The following is a 14,281-nucleotide window of genomic DNA, read 5'->3' as shown; positions in this document are numbered from 1 at the left end:
AAAATCCCCCTCTTAGTACAGACACAAGGAAAGGTCAGTATATATTGTCTTATCTTTATTAGTGTGTTCTCTTTGGGCAGGAGCAAGGTGCTGGTGTTTGATTTGATTGGAGAGGGCAATTTGCCCTGTATAACTATTCTAAAACCAGTTCAGAGGAGCAAACATGGGCAACCAGTCCTGCAGTTTAAGCGGCTTCTGGTAGACAAAAGACAAATCCTCCCTCTGGTCATCAAGAACATTGGCAATGTACCTGCACAGGTAAGATGAATAAATACTTTAAACACTTTAGTTTGCAGGGTATTGATCACCTCATATAAAAGACATATATTTACTTTTTTGACATTCATAGGTTAGCATTGATCTGCTTGACAAGATCGGAGTCTTTGCTTTAAGGGCAGCTCCTGGTACTGTATGCAACCACATCTCCTCTTCACACATAGAAAGTGAGCCTGGAACAGGTCAGTATTACTGAATCAGTATTGATTGCTAGTGAGGATATAATTGGGAACAATTGTACCTACAGATTTAAACACTATTCAAACATGATTTTACAACAGTGGTTTATCTCATATCGTGTGACTGCATTAAGTTATGTGTACACATTAAGTAGATAAGGGGCTATTTTACAAGCTACCAAAATGTGGGAGTAAGCCATATTGTTAAAGAAAACTAACTTTGTTAAAATTAATGTGATTATTACAAATATAACTATTTATGCAATATATTGGCAACATATTAGACTCCTATTAGATGTTTAAAATTCAAACGCTTGCCAACTTAATTCACAAGTTCATCATATGAACCTTGGACAGAATCACACCTTCTCAGACCCCAACCCCATGTGTACTAACAACCCCAGCTGAAGCCTATTTTAAATAGATACACAAAACATGCCACTTGCACAGCATTTTTTATTCACTGATATATTAATTTATCTTTGGTCTCCCATATTATATTAATTAGCTTTGCAGTGAATCCTGAGCTTACTACAAAAGCAGTGGCAATGTAAAATTGGAATATAATGTCCACTATAGTACATCATTGCAATGGTGTGACCTCCAATTTATTGCACATAATAAATAAGTGCCTTCAGGCTCAGTTCCACACCCATGAAACATTATTTCCTGCTTTTATAATTTAGTTCCTTTCTGTATAAATTGTTCATGAACTTATTAGACATTACAACCAACATGATACAGTCAATATAGTCTACACACCCCGATTCAGATTAAATAACTGGTAACATCACATGATAGGATAACAACTATGGTAACATCACATGATAGGATAACAACCATAAAGTGTGTATAGATAATCTATTAAACATCAAAAACCATAAACTGATGCAGACGCTAGCTTTCATTCCCTTAGTGCTTGGAATCCATTGTGTAGTATATGAAATACACAGCAGGTGAGGATTGCCAATAATAAAAAAAATAATAATAAAACGTAACATTTACTCAAGCACTCATTTTCATTAAGACTTCTTCAAAGAATAAAATATCATTCTTCACAGAAGAAAGGCCAGTGGCTCATTTGGCCTCCCTGACTCTAACGGTTGGACAACAAGCAGAGTTTGAGGTGGAGTTTCATCCTGACGTCACTCAGAATTTTGAGGCCACCATGCAGCTATTTGTAAAAGACAACCCATATGAAAAGACACTGATACAACTCCTAGGAGAGGGCTACCGTGACATAATTTCTTTGGACAGTATCAGCAGCAAGGTTCCTCAGGAGCAGAACAGCACAGAAGGTCAGTACAAACTTACAAATTGCACTAGAATAATTTATGGACATTGAAAAACATTTACTGTTAATTTAGCAAAACAAGCAAAGTACATGCCTTGTCTCCAGCATCTTTCTTTTCTTCTCTACTGTGCACCTCCTACAGCCATATGTGATATTGTGCACTTCGGAGACTGTCACATTGGCCATCTTTACCACAAGACCTTCACCATGACCAACCACAGCAACTCAGTGGTTCTGCGCTTTCAGTGGCCTCAGGGTGAGCCTCATCTGTATTTCTCACCTCAGATAGGCCACCTTCATGCCAGATGCACCAAGGAGGTGACAGTAAGCTTCAGCTCAGAGCAGCCCATAGTGCTGACTGCACAGGTGATGAAGTGTAAACTCTGCCAGATAACTTTCCAGCAGCCTGTGGACCAAGTGCCAGACTGGGATGACCGTCACCGGACTGTCAAGTGGGTGGATGCGGAAAAGCCGCTCTCACCTCAGAGACCAGCCAAGAAAAAGGTAAGAGGGTGGTGGGAAAGCTTGTAAGCAGAATTCCTGTAATGTCAGATATACCCTTGGTGTTGGAATGAGAAGTATAGCTGTACCAAGTTACGCTTCTTTCATTCTAGACCCTAGCAATTGTAAGAGTCCTCATCTGCATGCTTATATCAAAGAATTAACAAATACATTATATCATATATGTCACAACTGGAAAACATAACTTTTAGGGGCCAGCACCGCATGGGATATATGGAATAGTACTAACTGCTGTTGTGTTCTGATTCTAGGTGGTAGAGACTGATCCAGAACCCGTCCATTCAGTGGTGGAAAACTCGTTTAGGGAACTAGAACTGGGGATAAGTGCCATATGTGATTATGCCAAGTTTGAGTGTGATGCTGAACCTATCCATTTTAAAGACACCATGCTGTTTCAAACCAGAGTCGTCAAGTATGTATGACTGAATCTTGGCCACTGATACTTAGAGATAACACAGTACATCATCTATTTTTTATATTATTTTGGGGTATTTCTTTAATAATTAAGTTTAAGGATTGATTATAATATATGTATCTTATGTGGTGCCTCCAGAATGCAGATGGCCAACAAAGGCACTGTGGAGCTTGAATACTCTTGGCAGGTTATGATGGAGACCTCTGTGAAGACTCAGAGCTTTAATCCTGGAGGTAACTCTTGAGTTTGCATCTAATGATAGCACAAAAATCAATATATGTAAGCACAAAATCTAACATCAGCATTTTTGATGTTAGATATTTGCTTACTAGTAATGGAAATTAGCTGCCTTCAAGAAAATTGAAATACACTTAATGACTAATATTATAGTAATTGAGTAATAATCTTATTTATGTTTATGCAATTTTATCTGAACAGACACAACGCCTACTTCTGCCAAGGGCAGTCAGACAGGGCTGAGGCCAGCCAGCAATTTGAGGGGCTTGTCCACTCTTCTGTTAGGAGATCCAGAGCTTCCTCCATTCACTGTGGAGCCCAATATGGGGCTTATCCTGCCTGGGACCAACCAGATATTTCATATCCGCTTCTGTCCGCTAGAAGTAGCACACTATGAGGCCAGATTAGTCTGCAGGTATGCAAAAGAAATACACCTTGTTCTTAACTTCCTAATGAAATATATCCTTACAATGAAATATTATCTCTTTTAATGAGGATTTACATCTGTTTCTTTTATTACGTACTGTCTTTTATTACGTACTGTCACTTTACAATTTTTATCTTCATGGCAAAGAAGAGGTGCAACAAACAATTATACTTACAATGGGTCTCATTTATTTTGCGAATAAATCCATTCATAACCAGCTCAATAACTGAGCCATTCCTAGCAAGGCATTAGTATAGATTGCCTGGCACTGTGAATATGTAATTACACCAACTAGTCTAATTATTTTTCATTCAGTATAAAGTCTTTCCACTTCTGATTAACACTCTAGTACTGAAAGTACCTCTAAGAAATTAATATTTAGCACAAGCTATATTGACTTATTGGCAGCATTCCAAATCTGAAAGACAAGCAAGGTCCTGTGGTAGCAGTGAATGGACGCAGTATGATGCCTTACTGCCATTTCCACCTGGAAGACTCAGGATACCTGACTGATAACAGGCAGAACCTTGAGCTCCCTGATCCCCAGAGGTCTACACCCAGGGCCAAGCTGGATCCCAACACCAAAGTCATTGAATTCACATCCACAGGGGTTGGCACATCCATCTGCAGGTGATAAATCAGTTTCATTTATACTTTGATCATTACTGACATTTTGTTATAGTAATTGTTTTGATCATTTGCATACTTTATTGATTCTGCAGGACCTTCAGTGTCGTAAATCCCACAAACAAGCCATACTCATTGTTGTGGAGATGTGAAGACTCTGAAGTTAAACCCTTCTCCTGCCTCACACCAAAGGACTCTATTCAGCCTGGCAAGAAAGTGGAGGTACAAATAGTTTATATAACTGCATATTATATTCAGCATATGCTTGCATATACAGTATATCCTGATATATTTAAATTAGCCTGCAATTAATTTTTCTATTAATCTTGAAAAAATCCTCAATCCTCAGGTTTCATTTAAATTCCATGCCCAAGAACTAGATTTGGTGGAGTCCTTCTGGACCTTCTTAATCCCAGAGTATAAGTTCTCAGTGCCTTTCCTGCTGGTGGGCATAGCAAAAGATCCAATGGTGTACATTGATCATGCTCATCTTAATCTCGGCAGTCTGCTTGTTGGTGAGATTCCAATTGATACCATTTGAGGTTACATACATCATACATACATTACAGAATTGAAAGAGTAAACAATGAGTATAACAGAATATGTTAGAAATGTCAGATAAGTGCACCAATGTATGAACAGTATGATTTAGGCTGGTAAAAATATGTGAATTCAAATTTAATCATTTCTACTCTAGCTGGAATAACCTCCATCAAACTGAAACAGTTGTGCTTGGAGAAATGGTCTAAAATTCCTACCCTCTTTCTGTTCCAACTGAATGAGTCCTTTGGTCATATTCAAACACTGTTTTTCAACCATATGGAAACATACTGGAGTATCATAAGACAGTTAATATATACAGTGCATACTTTTTTTTTTCAATTTTGTTATGTTGCAGCCTGATACTAGAATCGTTCAAACTCATGTTTTTCTCATTAATCTACACTCAGTACCCCATGATGACAAAGTGAAAACAGAAATCTAGACATGTTTATCAATTTATTAAACAGAAAAAACTGAAATACCATATGTACATAAGTATTCAGACTCTTTACTCAGTACATAGTTGAAGCAGCTTTGGCAGCAATTACTGCCTCAAGTCTTTTTAGGTATGATGCAACAAACTTTGTGCACCTGGCCATTCTTCTTTGCAATTCCTGTCAGGCTTGGCTAGACTGAATGGGGACTGTCAGTGGACAGCCATTTTCAGGTCTCTCCAAAGATGTTCAGTAGGGTTCAAGTCATCAATCTCTGTATTTTGCTCCATTCAGCTTTCCCTCAACCCTGACCAGTCTCCTAGTCCCTGCTGCTGAAAAACACCTCCACAGTATGATGCTGCCACCACCATGCTTCACTGCTGGGATGGTATTGAGCAGGTGATGAGCAGCGCCTGGTTTCCTCCAGACATAAAGTTTAGAATTGAGGCCAAAGAGTGTAATCTAGGCTTAATCAGATCAGAGATCACCTTGTTCCTCACAGTCTGAGAGTCCTTCGGCCAACTCCAAGTGGGCTTTCATGTGTTTTGCACTGAGAAGAGACTTCCATCTAGCCATTCTACCATAATGCCCAGATAGGTGGAGGGCTGCAGTGATGGTTGTCCTTCTGGAATTTTGTCCCATCTCCACACAGGGTCACCTCTTTTACTAAGGTGACCAGCTCATGGAAAATCCTGGTTGTGCCAAACTTCTTCCATTTGAGAATTCTGAAGGCTGCTGTGCTCTTGGGAATCTTCAGTGCACCAGAATGTTTTGTAGCATTTCCCTGATCTGAGCCTTGCAACAATCCTGTCTCTGAGCTCTGCAGGCAGTTCCTTTGACCTCATGGATTGGTTTTTGCTTTGATATGCGTGCTCAACTGTGAGACCTTCTCTAGAGAGGTGTGTGCCTTTCCAATTCATATTCAATCAATTTAATTTACCACAGGTGGTCTCCAGTCAAAGTGTAAAAACATCTTAGCAATGATCAAGAGAAATTGGAGGTACCTGAGCTTAATTCCAAGTTTTGTTGCAAAGGGCCTGAATACTTAAGTACATGTGATATTTCAGTTTTTCATAAACATATCTAGAATTCTGTTTTTACTTTGTCATTATAGGTTACTGAGTATAGATAATGAGAAGAAAAATAAATTTAAATTATTGTAGTATCAGGCTGCAACATAAATAAACAATAAAATAAACAATATTGAAAACAGTGAAGGGAGTCTAAATACTTTCTGAATGCACTGTACCTATCACAGTTAAACCATAAAGTATCATGTATTTACTATAAAGCACTGTAGTTAGAGCATGATAATACATACTGTTTACAGCTATCACATAGGTACCTCAGTAAAATTGTGGTGGTGTCATAGTAAAACAATAAGCAACTATTGGGAATTTTCATATTGATTATTATGCATGAATGTGTTCATATGTAGGTCGTGAGGTCCAGAAAATTGTGTATGTAGTGAATAAAGAAGACCAGCCTTTCCACTTTGCCATTGAGGAGATCTCTCGGCACACAAAGTCATTCAGAGACAGCCTGATACTGAAGCCCATGCAAGGGACAATACCCCCCAGAGACAAGTAAGGCCCTCTTAACACCATACTTGTGCAAAAGGAACCCCAGTCCTATCACCAGTAATATGAAAAGAAAAACATTGCTTAATGAGAAGAAAAGGTAAGTATGGTCACCAGCAATGTGCATGCTGTTTTTTGTCTATCAGGTTCCCAGTGGCCATATCCTTCACACCCACACAAGAGGGTCTGGTGACATTTAACCTATGCATGGTGATCAAGGGAAAAGTTCAGCCACTCACTATGAGCGTGAAGGCAGATGGTTATAACATGAATGTCTGTGTCCAATATGAGAGTCCAGAAGGGGTCATGACTGAACTTTCTGCTACTGATTGTCATCTTGTGGACTTCAAACAGGTGAGTTATGATATAAGTTATGAAAAAGCATGTTTATCTGAAAGTTCATTATATGTCACTTTAAAAATGTAACAGTTTAGGTTCTGTGGTGTAAAAGAAAAAAATTCCTAACTCTATGCCTTGTACATTTCACAGATATGTAGTGAAATGACAGAATTATGTAACTTTAGCGGGGATTTTGTATATTCCAGTATGTTTATTAGATGTGAATGTGTGCGTTATTCTTCTCTTTTGGACAGGTGGAGCTGAGTGGTAAGTCCACATGTGCCTTTGTGGTATTCAACCCAGGGAGGTTCAATGCAGATGTGCAGTATGAGATAACAGGGCCTGAAGAGCTGCAGTGCCACCTACAGGTGGAGCCCACAACAGCTGTTGTTCTAGTGGGAAAACATGATCGTTGCATCCTCAGTTTCTTCCCCCTAAAGAAGTGTGACCTCAGTGATATGGGCTTCTCAATCAAGGCATCCTTTCTGTTTCTTTTTTGCCTCTCTGTCTTTTACTTTTTTACAACTTTTTCATATTTATTGGCCAAATATTTATGATTCATGCTTTTGATTCATGTTACTCTGTAGGTAAAGGATGGCCCAGTTTTCCGTTGCACTCTGCTGGGTTCTACCACCAGCCTGGGGCTGGAGTTTTCCTTCCTCAAGTACAATTTTGGAAAGACTTTCATTTACACTGCTGGCATGGTGCCTGCCACATGTACACTGCTCATTAGCAACAAGGGGGAAAGAGGAATCAGGTAAATGGTGGGACTCATTATGCATAAACTATAAACTCATATTTTGGTTACAATTTTAACTGTATAATTCCTCATCATTTATTACAGTGTGGACTGTTTATTCTCCAACACCCCTTTTCTGGAAGTGGGTTTCATGCCTGGCGTGCTGCCCCCTAGTGGGATCATGGAGGTACCTATAACATTCTACCCCCGAGAAGCAATGCGCTACCACGAAAAGGTGGTCTTTGAGATAAATGAGTGTTCCACACAGGTAGTGGAGATCATGGGGAAAGGTATTGAGTTGAAGGTGAGAACGAAAAAAAAATTGATGCCCTTGGAAAGGCCTACATGTTATCATGCATTTTTGATCTGTTTAAATAATTTTAAATAGTATCAGGCTCTGGTTTCCCTAGATTGGTGTAGAGGATCCAAAATTAAAGACTGTTAAGCTTGGAACTCTGCAGGTGGGCCAGAAGAGCAAGAAGCTCATCCCCCTGATCAACAACAGTCTGTCTTCCTTGACTATCTCTCTCATCTTCACACCCTCTGCACAGACTCTACTGAACTCTAAGGTAGGACACACTTGTACAATATTATTATTAGTAGTATTATTAGTATTACTATTATTATTATTATTATTATTATTATTATTACAACTAGTAATAATAAGTACAGTATAGTCCCTTTTTTATATTAGTACACAATAAGTCACAATTGTTTAAGAATAGTATGTTTTAATATAAATGATGAGTGGTCCCACTTCAGTATGTATGTTCTTCAGGCCCTGTCAGTCAATCCAAGTGGGGAGGTGACATTGAAGGGCGGAGGGGGAAAGTGTGTAGTGGAGGTGCTCTTTAGCCCTCAGCAACGCATGGCCCCCTTCAGTGAGGAGGTGCAGCTAAAGTGTTTAGGTACCATGCGTCCCTTACTAGTGCTGAAAGGCTGCTGCCAGGGTGTGGAGGTTACACTGGACCCGAACTACTTGTCCTTCGGCGGTGTGGCCCAGCATGGCCAAGCCACACGTCAGATTATGCTGCAAAATACAGGAGACATTGGGGCTAGGTACATATATACATGTTCATATTCATATCTACCATCTTTTGCATGCTATATTCTAGAGCAGAGGTGTTAGACTCCAATCCTGAAAGATGACAATGCATGCTTCAGCACTTTCCTTGTTTATTGAGCTCATCAGGTAATAGACCCTTTTGCATGGTTCCAGGATCTATTTAAAAGACTTTCTTGGTAGTAGAAAGAACATGACAGCAAAGGCACAATTTATGAATTACCATCCAGAATTTGTTGTGTTTAAGAAGAAGAAGAAGATGAAGAAGAAGGTGTAAAATAGTAGCAGAATTTGACACTCCCACTTTGGAAAAGGAAATAAGAGCTACTCTTTATTCACTGTTCTTTTTTTAATGTTCACAAATGTTCACAATTCACTCTGCCCATGAATCCATTATTGAATAATATTTTTTTATCCTGATATGATTATATTCACTAATCTTCTTTCTTTTTCAGATGTAATCATTTACCTAATATGATAATTAAGTGCATTCTAGCTTTCTAAATTGTTTTTCTCTTGTACACATATTTTATGAATTGTGGTTTATAAGTTTTTATTACTTTTGCAGTAACTGCTATGCTCTGGCAAATCAAGCATTGTGGATTCTTATTTTGCATAACTTTGTAAAGACCTTGTGTGTATTTTTGTATCAGGTTCAAGTGGGATGGCAAAGCTTTTGCTCCAGACTTTAGTATTTGCCCAACTGAAGGTTATATCTGCCCAGGAATGGAAGTACCTCTGATGGTGACTTTCGCTCCTGTGGAGGTCAAGCAGGATCTGTGCTATGATAACATTTTCTGCTCTATAGAAGGGGGCAAGCCTGTGACCCTTACCCTTGTTGGCTCCTGCATTGCTCTGCCAGTTGCCAATCAGGTAAAACATTGTCTCTGTGTGATTACCAAAGGTATTATTTGTATTATTATGATCCGTGACCTATATATTATATAAAGTCCTATATAAATGCTCCCTCTTTCCCCTCCACAGGTGCTGAATTTTGTGTGTCAGGTCCGTAGTCATTGCACTCAGTCTGTGTCTCTGTCTAATAATACTAACCAGCGCTGGCACCTGAAGCCTGTTATTGAGGGTGAACATTGGAGTGCTTCACTCTCCTTTTTCATTGAGCCCTACCAGCAAAATAAAGCCTATGAGATCACCTATAAGCCCATGGCCATGACCACAGATGGCAAAAAGCACCTGGTAAATCTCTCTACACCAGAAATCAGTTTGTTTAGTTTAAGTAAACTGACAGAACATGGACAAGCCTGGAATCCCTGTTTGACAGTGTAATTAATGTCAGTTGTCTTTGAATGGTCTTTGTTTGCTACTTCAGACAATTTGTGAATTTGTGTAATTAGGAAATTCAATCAGTTTTATTTGTAAACAGTGAAGAATACATGAGAAACTACCCAAAATGTAGCACATTTTTAATCAACAAAGACCTCCATTTTCCTGGAGCTGTATGCAAAATCCTGAGAGAGAATGTGCTTTTATGTTTGTTCTAGGGCTCCGTGTTTTTCTCTTTCCCCGATGGTTCAGGCATGCTGTACACCCTACAGGGCACGGCAGAGCCACCTAAAGCTGTGAGCACAATCAGCCGTGAAGTACCTTGCAAGACATCCTACACAGAGATTGTGCCTGTTCATAACTGGTTGCCCAAACCTCAGAGGTACTACACACCAGCTCACATACACAGACTTATTGTATTTATTACACAAATAATAATAATGATTCAGGTCTAAATGGATGTTCTTATATAGTTGTATAATTTGCATTGTGCTCCTGTTGTGCAGATTCCGTGCTATAATGGAGATTATCAAACCAGAACGTTCTGACAGCACGGTCTCGCTAAAAGGGCTTGATTATGTGGATGTTTCAGCTTTGACTAAAAGGGATTACAAAATCTCCTTCTTCAGCTACAAGGAATGCCAATACAATGCCAGGGTAGTACCATATCCATTCTGTGATAATTACAGTTGTACCATCCCAATTATACAGTATTAATAAGTCAGTCTAACTGATTTCTGTCATTTTTACACCTACATTTTAATTCCACAGCTGACCTTTAAAAATGAGGCCACAGGCGAGTACCAGTTCTACTACCTCAATTTCAAGGCCACACCTCCAGGAGTGATTAGTACTATTGAGATGGTGACAGTGGTTAGGCAGGTGACTTCAGGCTGTGTGAAATTGGAAAATCCTTTACCCATGAACCTGTTGTTCACAACCGAGTGCCGCAGTGTGGATGTTAATGTGCAACCTCAGTTCTCAGTGCCTGCACAATCTACGGTATTACCTGTTTTAGTTTCCTTGTTCATTAGAGTTTTAAATGTTGCTGATGAGTAAAGGCATTTATCATTTGTTTGTTCTTACTGTGTTGAAGTTTTCAAAGGACTTCTATTAATACTCTCTCTCTCTCTCTCTCTCTCTTTGTCACACACACATGCACATACACAAAAACGCACACATTCTCTTGCTATTTTTTTTCTCTCCCAGGAAACCTTGAGGTTTGAGTACCAGCCTCTCCGTTCAGGTGAGACTACAGCACGGCTCATGCTGTATAACAATGAATTGGGTTATTTCCACTATGAGCTTTTACTCCGTGCGCTTCCTGCTCCTCCTGAGAAACCCCTTTACTTCAGAGCACCACTGGGCAGCGGACAATATCTCACTGCCAAGTTCACCAGCTATTCCCGTGTCAAGACTGAGTACACTTGCAAGGTACAGCTTTGTTGAAGTTTCCATATTTAGATTGTAGATTACATCTTTAATTCTAATGAATGAAATTGTTGTTTAGACTATAGAAGTAACTCTGTCCATTGCAAGTCTCTCTTTATATACCATGAAACTACCTTTATCTTAACCTGTTTTATTTAGACTAAAATAACCTACTTTTCCCATGTTTTACCAAAGAAAAAAGCAGTACTAAAATAGTTTTCCAGCAGCAAAAAAGTGGTTGGCTTGAATTCTGAAAGATGTTTAAATTGCAGTGCAAGATTTTGGTTGATGTTCAATTAGTTGCTGTTACTCACATATAAATATCAGAAGTATCCCTAGTCATGTTTGGAGGTTTATTCATCTGTTTGGATAGTTATTATATATGTATTAATAATAGCTGAAATGAACAAATATTCTATAAAAATAAATAATCTTTTCGCAATAAAATAGGAAGCAGGATGAACAACAGTATAAAATAAATTTAGCTTTTGCACATATTAACTCCTGTTAATCCTACTAAACTTATTTTCAGACAGACCATCAGGACTTCATTGTGGAAAAAAATGTAATCCCAGTGGCAGCAAGCTCCCAAGCAGGCACTGATGTGAGTGTGGAGGTCTACTTTGAGCCCTGCCAATTAGGTGAGGTGCGAAGCCTATTGACTCTATCATCCAGCACTGGAGGAGATTATCTGTTCCCTCTGTATGGAACATGCACACCTCCCAAAGCCCAGGGACCCATGGTCATCCGTGCTGGCTCCAACATCTCCATTCCCTTCAAGAATGTCTTCATGGAGACCACAGCCTTTTCTTGTCAAGTGGATAACCCAGCCTTCACCATCAAGGGCATGGACACCATTCGCTCAAAGAAGACACACCAAATTCTTGTGAGCTTTGAGAGCCCACAGCCAGGCTCCAAGATCCCCTGCACAGGAAAACTGATCATCTCTAGTCCACGCACTGAGGGCCATGGCCAGGGACTCTCCTGGGTATATTATTTGAAGGGCATCTCCCCAGAGCAGCCTCAAAGAGAGAAACTGTCATAAAGTGCTGCCTAGGTCAAAAGAACAAAACTTATGAATGTTTATATTAAAAATATTGATAAACTTTTGAATGTTTATCTTAAACATAAAACTGTAGTTTCCAAGTAAATAAATGTTTTAACAGTGGTCACTTTTTGCCTTGTACAATTGTTTTAAAACCAAACAAACCCAAATAATAATTTTTACTCTACAGTAATATTAGCATAATTACATTTCAGTTACAAGTAAAATCAAAAGTAATTGCAATAGTGTAATGTAAAAGACCTGTAGGTGTTCTTCCTTTACTCTATATGCAATATGAATTTGATCACTAACCCTAAGACTTGCCTCCAGTTTATCCAATATTTGAATGTTTTTAACAGTCTGCCAAGACACTTCATAGAGCGTGGGAGTACTTTAATGAGAGAGTGGGCGAGGAGAGCTAAAGCAAGGGCAGCATGACATTAAGCATCAGTCCTCATAGGGGCACGGTTTAAATTGGCTCTCAATTTTCAATTTGTTCAATGCACTCTCTTTTCCAAACATTCTCTTGAGCCCCAGCAGGTCAATTAGCAATATGATGACATTGAGCTGCATATGGTAGCCAGATCATTCTGTCATATAAATGTTTTTAACTAATAATAATCGGTCCTTATTGGTTAAATGGACTCTTAGGTCTGAGACTCTTCACTGATGTAGTGCTGATAAAGAAGACTGAGTTGCATTTGATGGCTTTACATGTGGCTGTTTGCAGTCATAAGGCATTTTCAGAGCAATCAAGACAAAATGGCTCTTTTGGTGAAAGTGCTGTCGGACAGCAGCTCCAGTGGGGCTTTATGCCAATGTGTCCATCTTTTAGTGAGCACAGGAGATCACTGACAGAGCGTGAGAGAGCCACAGCAAGGGGTTAATGAGCCTATAGCACTATTACCTAGAGTAACCACTCCAGTTAAGGGCCTTCTCATGTCCACAGAAGCACCACTAAGCCACAATAGGGGGAGCAGTTGTGTTACTGTGGGGGCTATTTGGAGGGGTCTGGTATATGTCCCCAACTCTGGCAAAGATAAAAGATTACTGCTTGTCAAAATTAAGCCAAGCCCAGGTTCTGGAGGAAAAGCAGGAAATGTTTTGCTGGCAATGTATGAAAAAGCCATATTTTCCTTTTGAATGCCTCACTATAGGACCACAAACACACACACACACACTTTCTATGTGGGAGAGCTGTGCTGTTCCTAATGCCAATTAAATAACTGCCTTTTAACAGGAATACCTTAATTACCTGTGTCAAAGGAAAAGACTAGGGTGTTTTAACCCTCAGCAGGATATTGCTTCTATTTGTGTGTGTGTGTGTGTGTGTGTGTGCATATTTGTTTCATATACAAGACACAGTGGGATCAATGGCATGTTTTATTCCACTTATACCATAGCAATGTGCACATTTTATTTATTAATCAGCAAAGTGTGATGCATTTATCTCACATAAAGCATGTTTGTTCCTAATAGTTCTCCCTCCTGTTTTTATATGAAAAAACTTAAATGCATCTTGTCCTGTTACTGTTATGTTCTTCTTTACATTATTTAAAATTCATTTTCATTCTCCTAGCTATGTTATGCCATGTGTGGCATATTACCACAAATTTCATTAGAAAGACTAACTAGTGTTGACTAGTAGCTATGGACCTGTGTTTCTGTAAGCATAAAATATTTTCCTAGTACTATATTCAGTTTTCATTTGGCAACAGGGCTGATATCATTATAAAAAAAAATCAAGATTGTGGATATGTTAAACAGCAATATTTATTAATTAACTGTACATACACTATATTGCCAAAAGTATTCGCTCACCCATCCAAATAATCAGAATCAGGTG

At 39.0% G+C, this 14,281-nt stretch overlaps 1 protein-coding gene across 1 annotated transcript in view; it reads left to right on the top strand.

The window, feature by feature from the left end:
• hydin (HYDIN axonemal central pair apparatus protein) overlaps positions 1-12,558 on the top strand; it is a 76,582-nt gene extending 64,024 nt beyond the window's left edge. The window contains exons 61-84 of the mRNA XM_058388292.1: positions 81-258; positions 350-458; positions 1,517-1,753; positions 1,892-2,253; positions 2,523-2,683; positions 2,825-2,919; positions 3,125-3,338; positions 3,759-3,980; positions 4,073-4,199; positions 4,327-4,492; positions 6,393-6,540; positions 6,681-6,888; positions 7,128-7,349; positions 7,461-7,630; positions 7,718-7,916; positions 8,023-8,181; positions 8,391-8,671; positions 9,329-9,548; positions 9,660-9,872; positions 10,178-10,341; positions 10,466-10,616; positions 10,731-10,961; positions 11,169-11,393; positions 11,923-12,558. Coding sequence (XP_058244275.1) covers positions 81-258; positions 350-458; positions 1,517-1,753; positions 1,892-2,253; positions 2,523-2,683; positions 2,825-2,919; positions 3,125-3,338; positions 3,759-3,980; positions 4,073-4,199; positions 4,327-4,492; positions 6,393-6,540; positions 6,681-6,888; positions 7,128-7,349; positions 7,461-7,630; positions 7,718-7,916; positions 8,023-8,181; positions 8,391-8,671; positions 9,329-9,548; positions 9,660-9,872; positions 10,178-10,341; positions 10,466-10,616; positions 10,731-10,961; positions 11,169-11,393; positions 11,923-12,435 — 4,975 coding nt within the window. The 3' untranslated portion in view covers positions 12,436-12,558. The remainder of the gene's footprint in view (positions 1-80; positions 259-349; positions 459-1,516; positions 1,754-1,891; positions 2,254-2,522; positions 2,684-2,824; positions 2,920-3,124; positions 3,339-3,758; positions 3,981-4,072; positions 4,200-4,326; positions 4,493-6,392; positions 6,541-6,680; positions 6,889-7,127; positions 7,350-7,460; positions 7,631-7,717; positions 7,917-8,022; positions 8,182-8,390; positions 8,672-9,328; positions 9,549-9,659; positions 9,873-10,177; positions 10,342-10,465; positions 10,617-10,730; positions 10,962-11,168; positions 11,394-11,922) is intronic.
• Positions 12,559-14,281: the final 1,723 nt, after the last annotated feature.

The sequence above is a fragment of the Hemibagrus wyckioides genome, linkage group LG04, assembly GCF_019097595.1.
Source record: "Hemibagrus wyckioides isolate EC202008001 linkage group LG04, SWU_Hwy_1.0, whole genome shotgun sequence".
NCBI classification, from domain to species: Eukaryota; Metazoa; Chordata; class Actinopteri; order Siluriformes; family Bagridae; genus Hemibagrus; species Hemibagrus wyckioides.
This window is presented reverse-complemented; position numbering and strand designations above follow the sequence as displayed.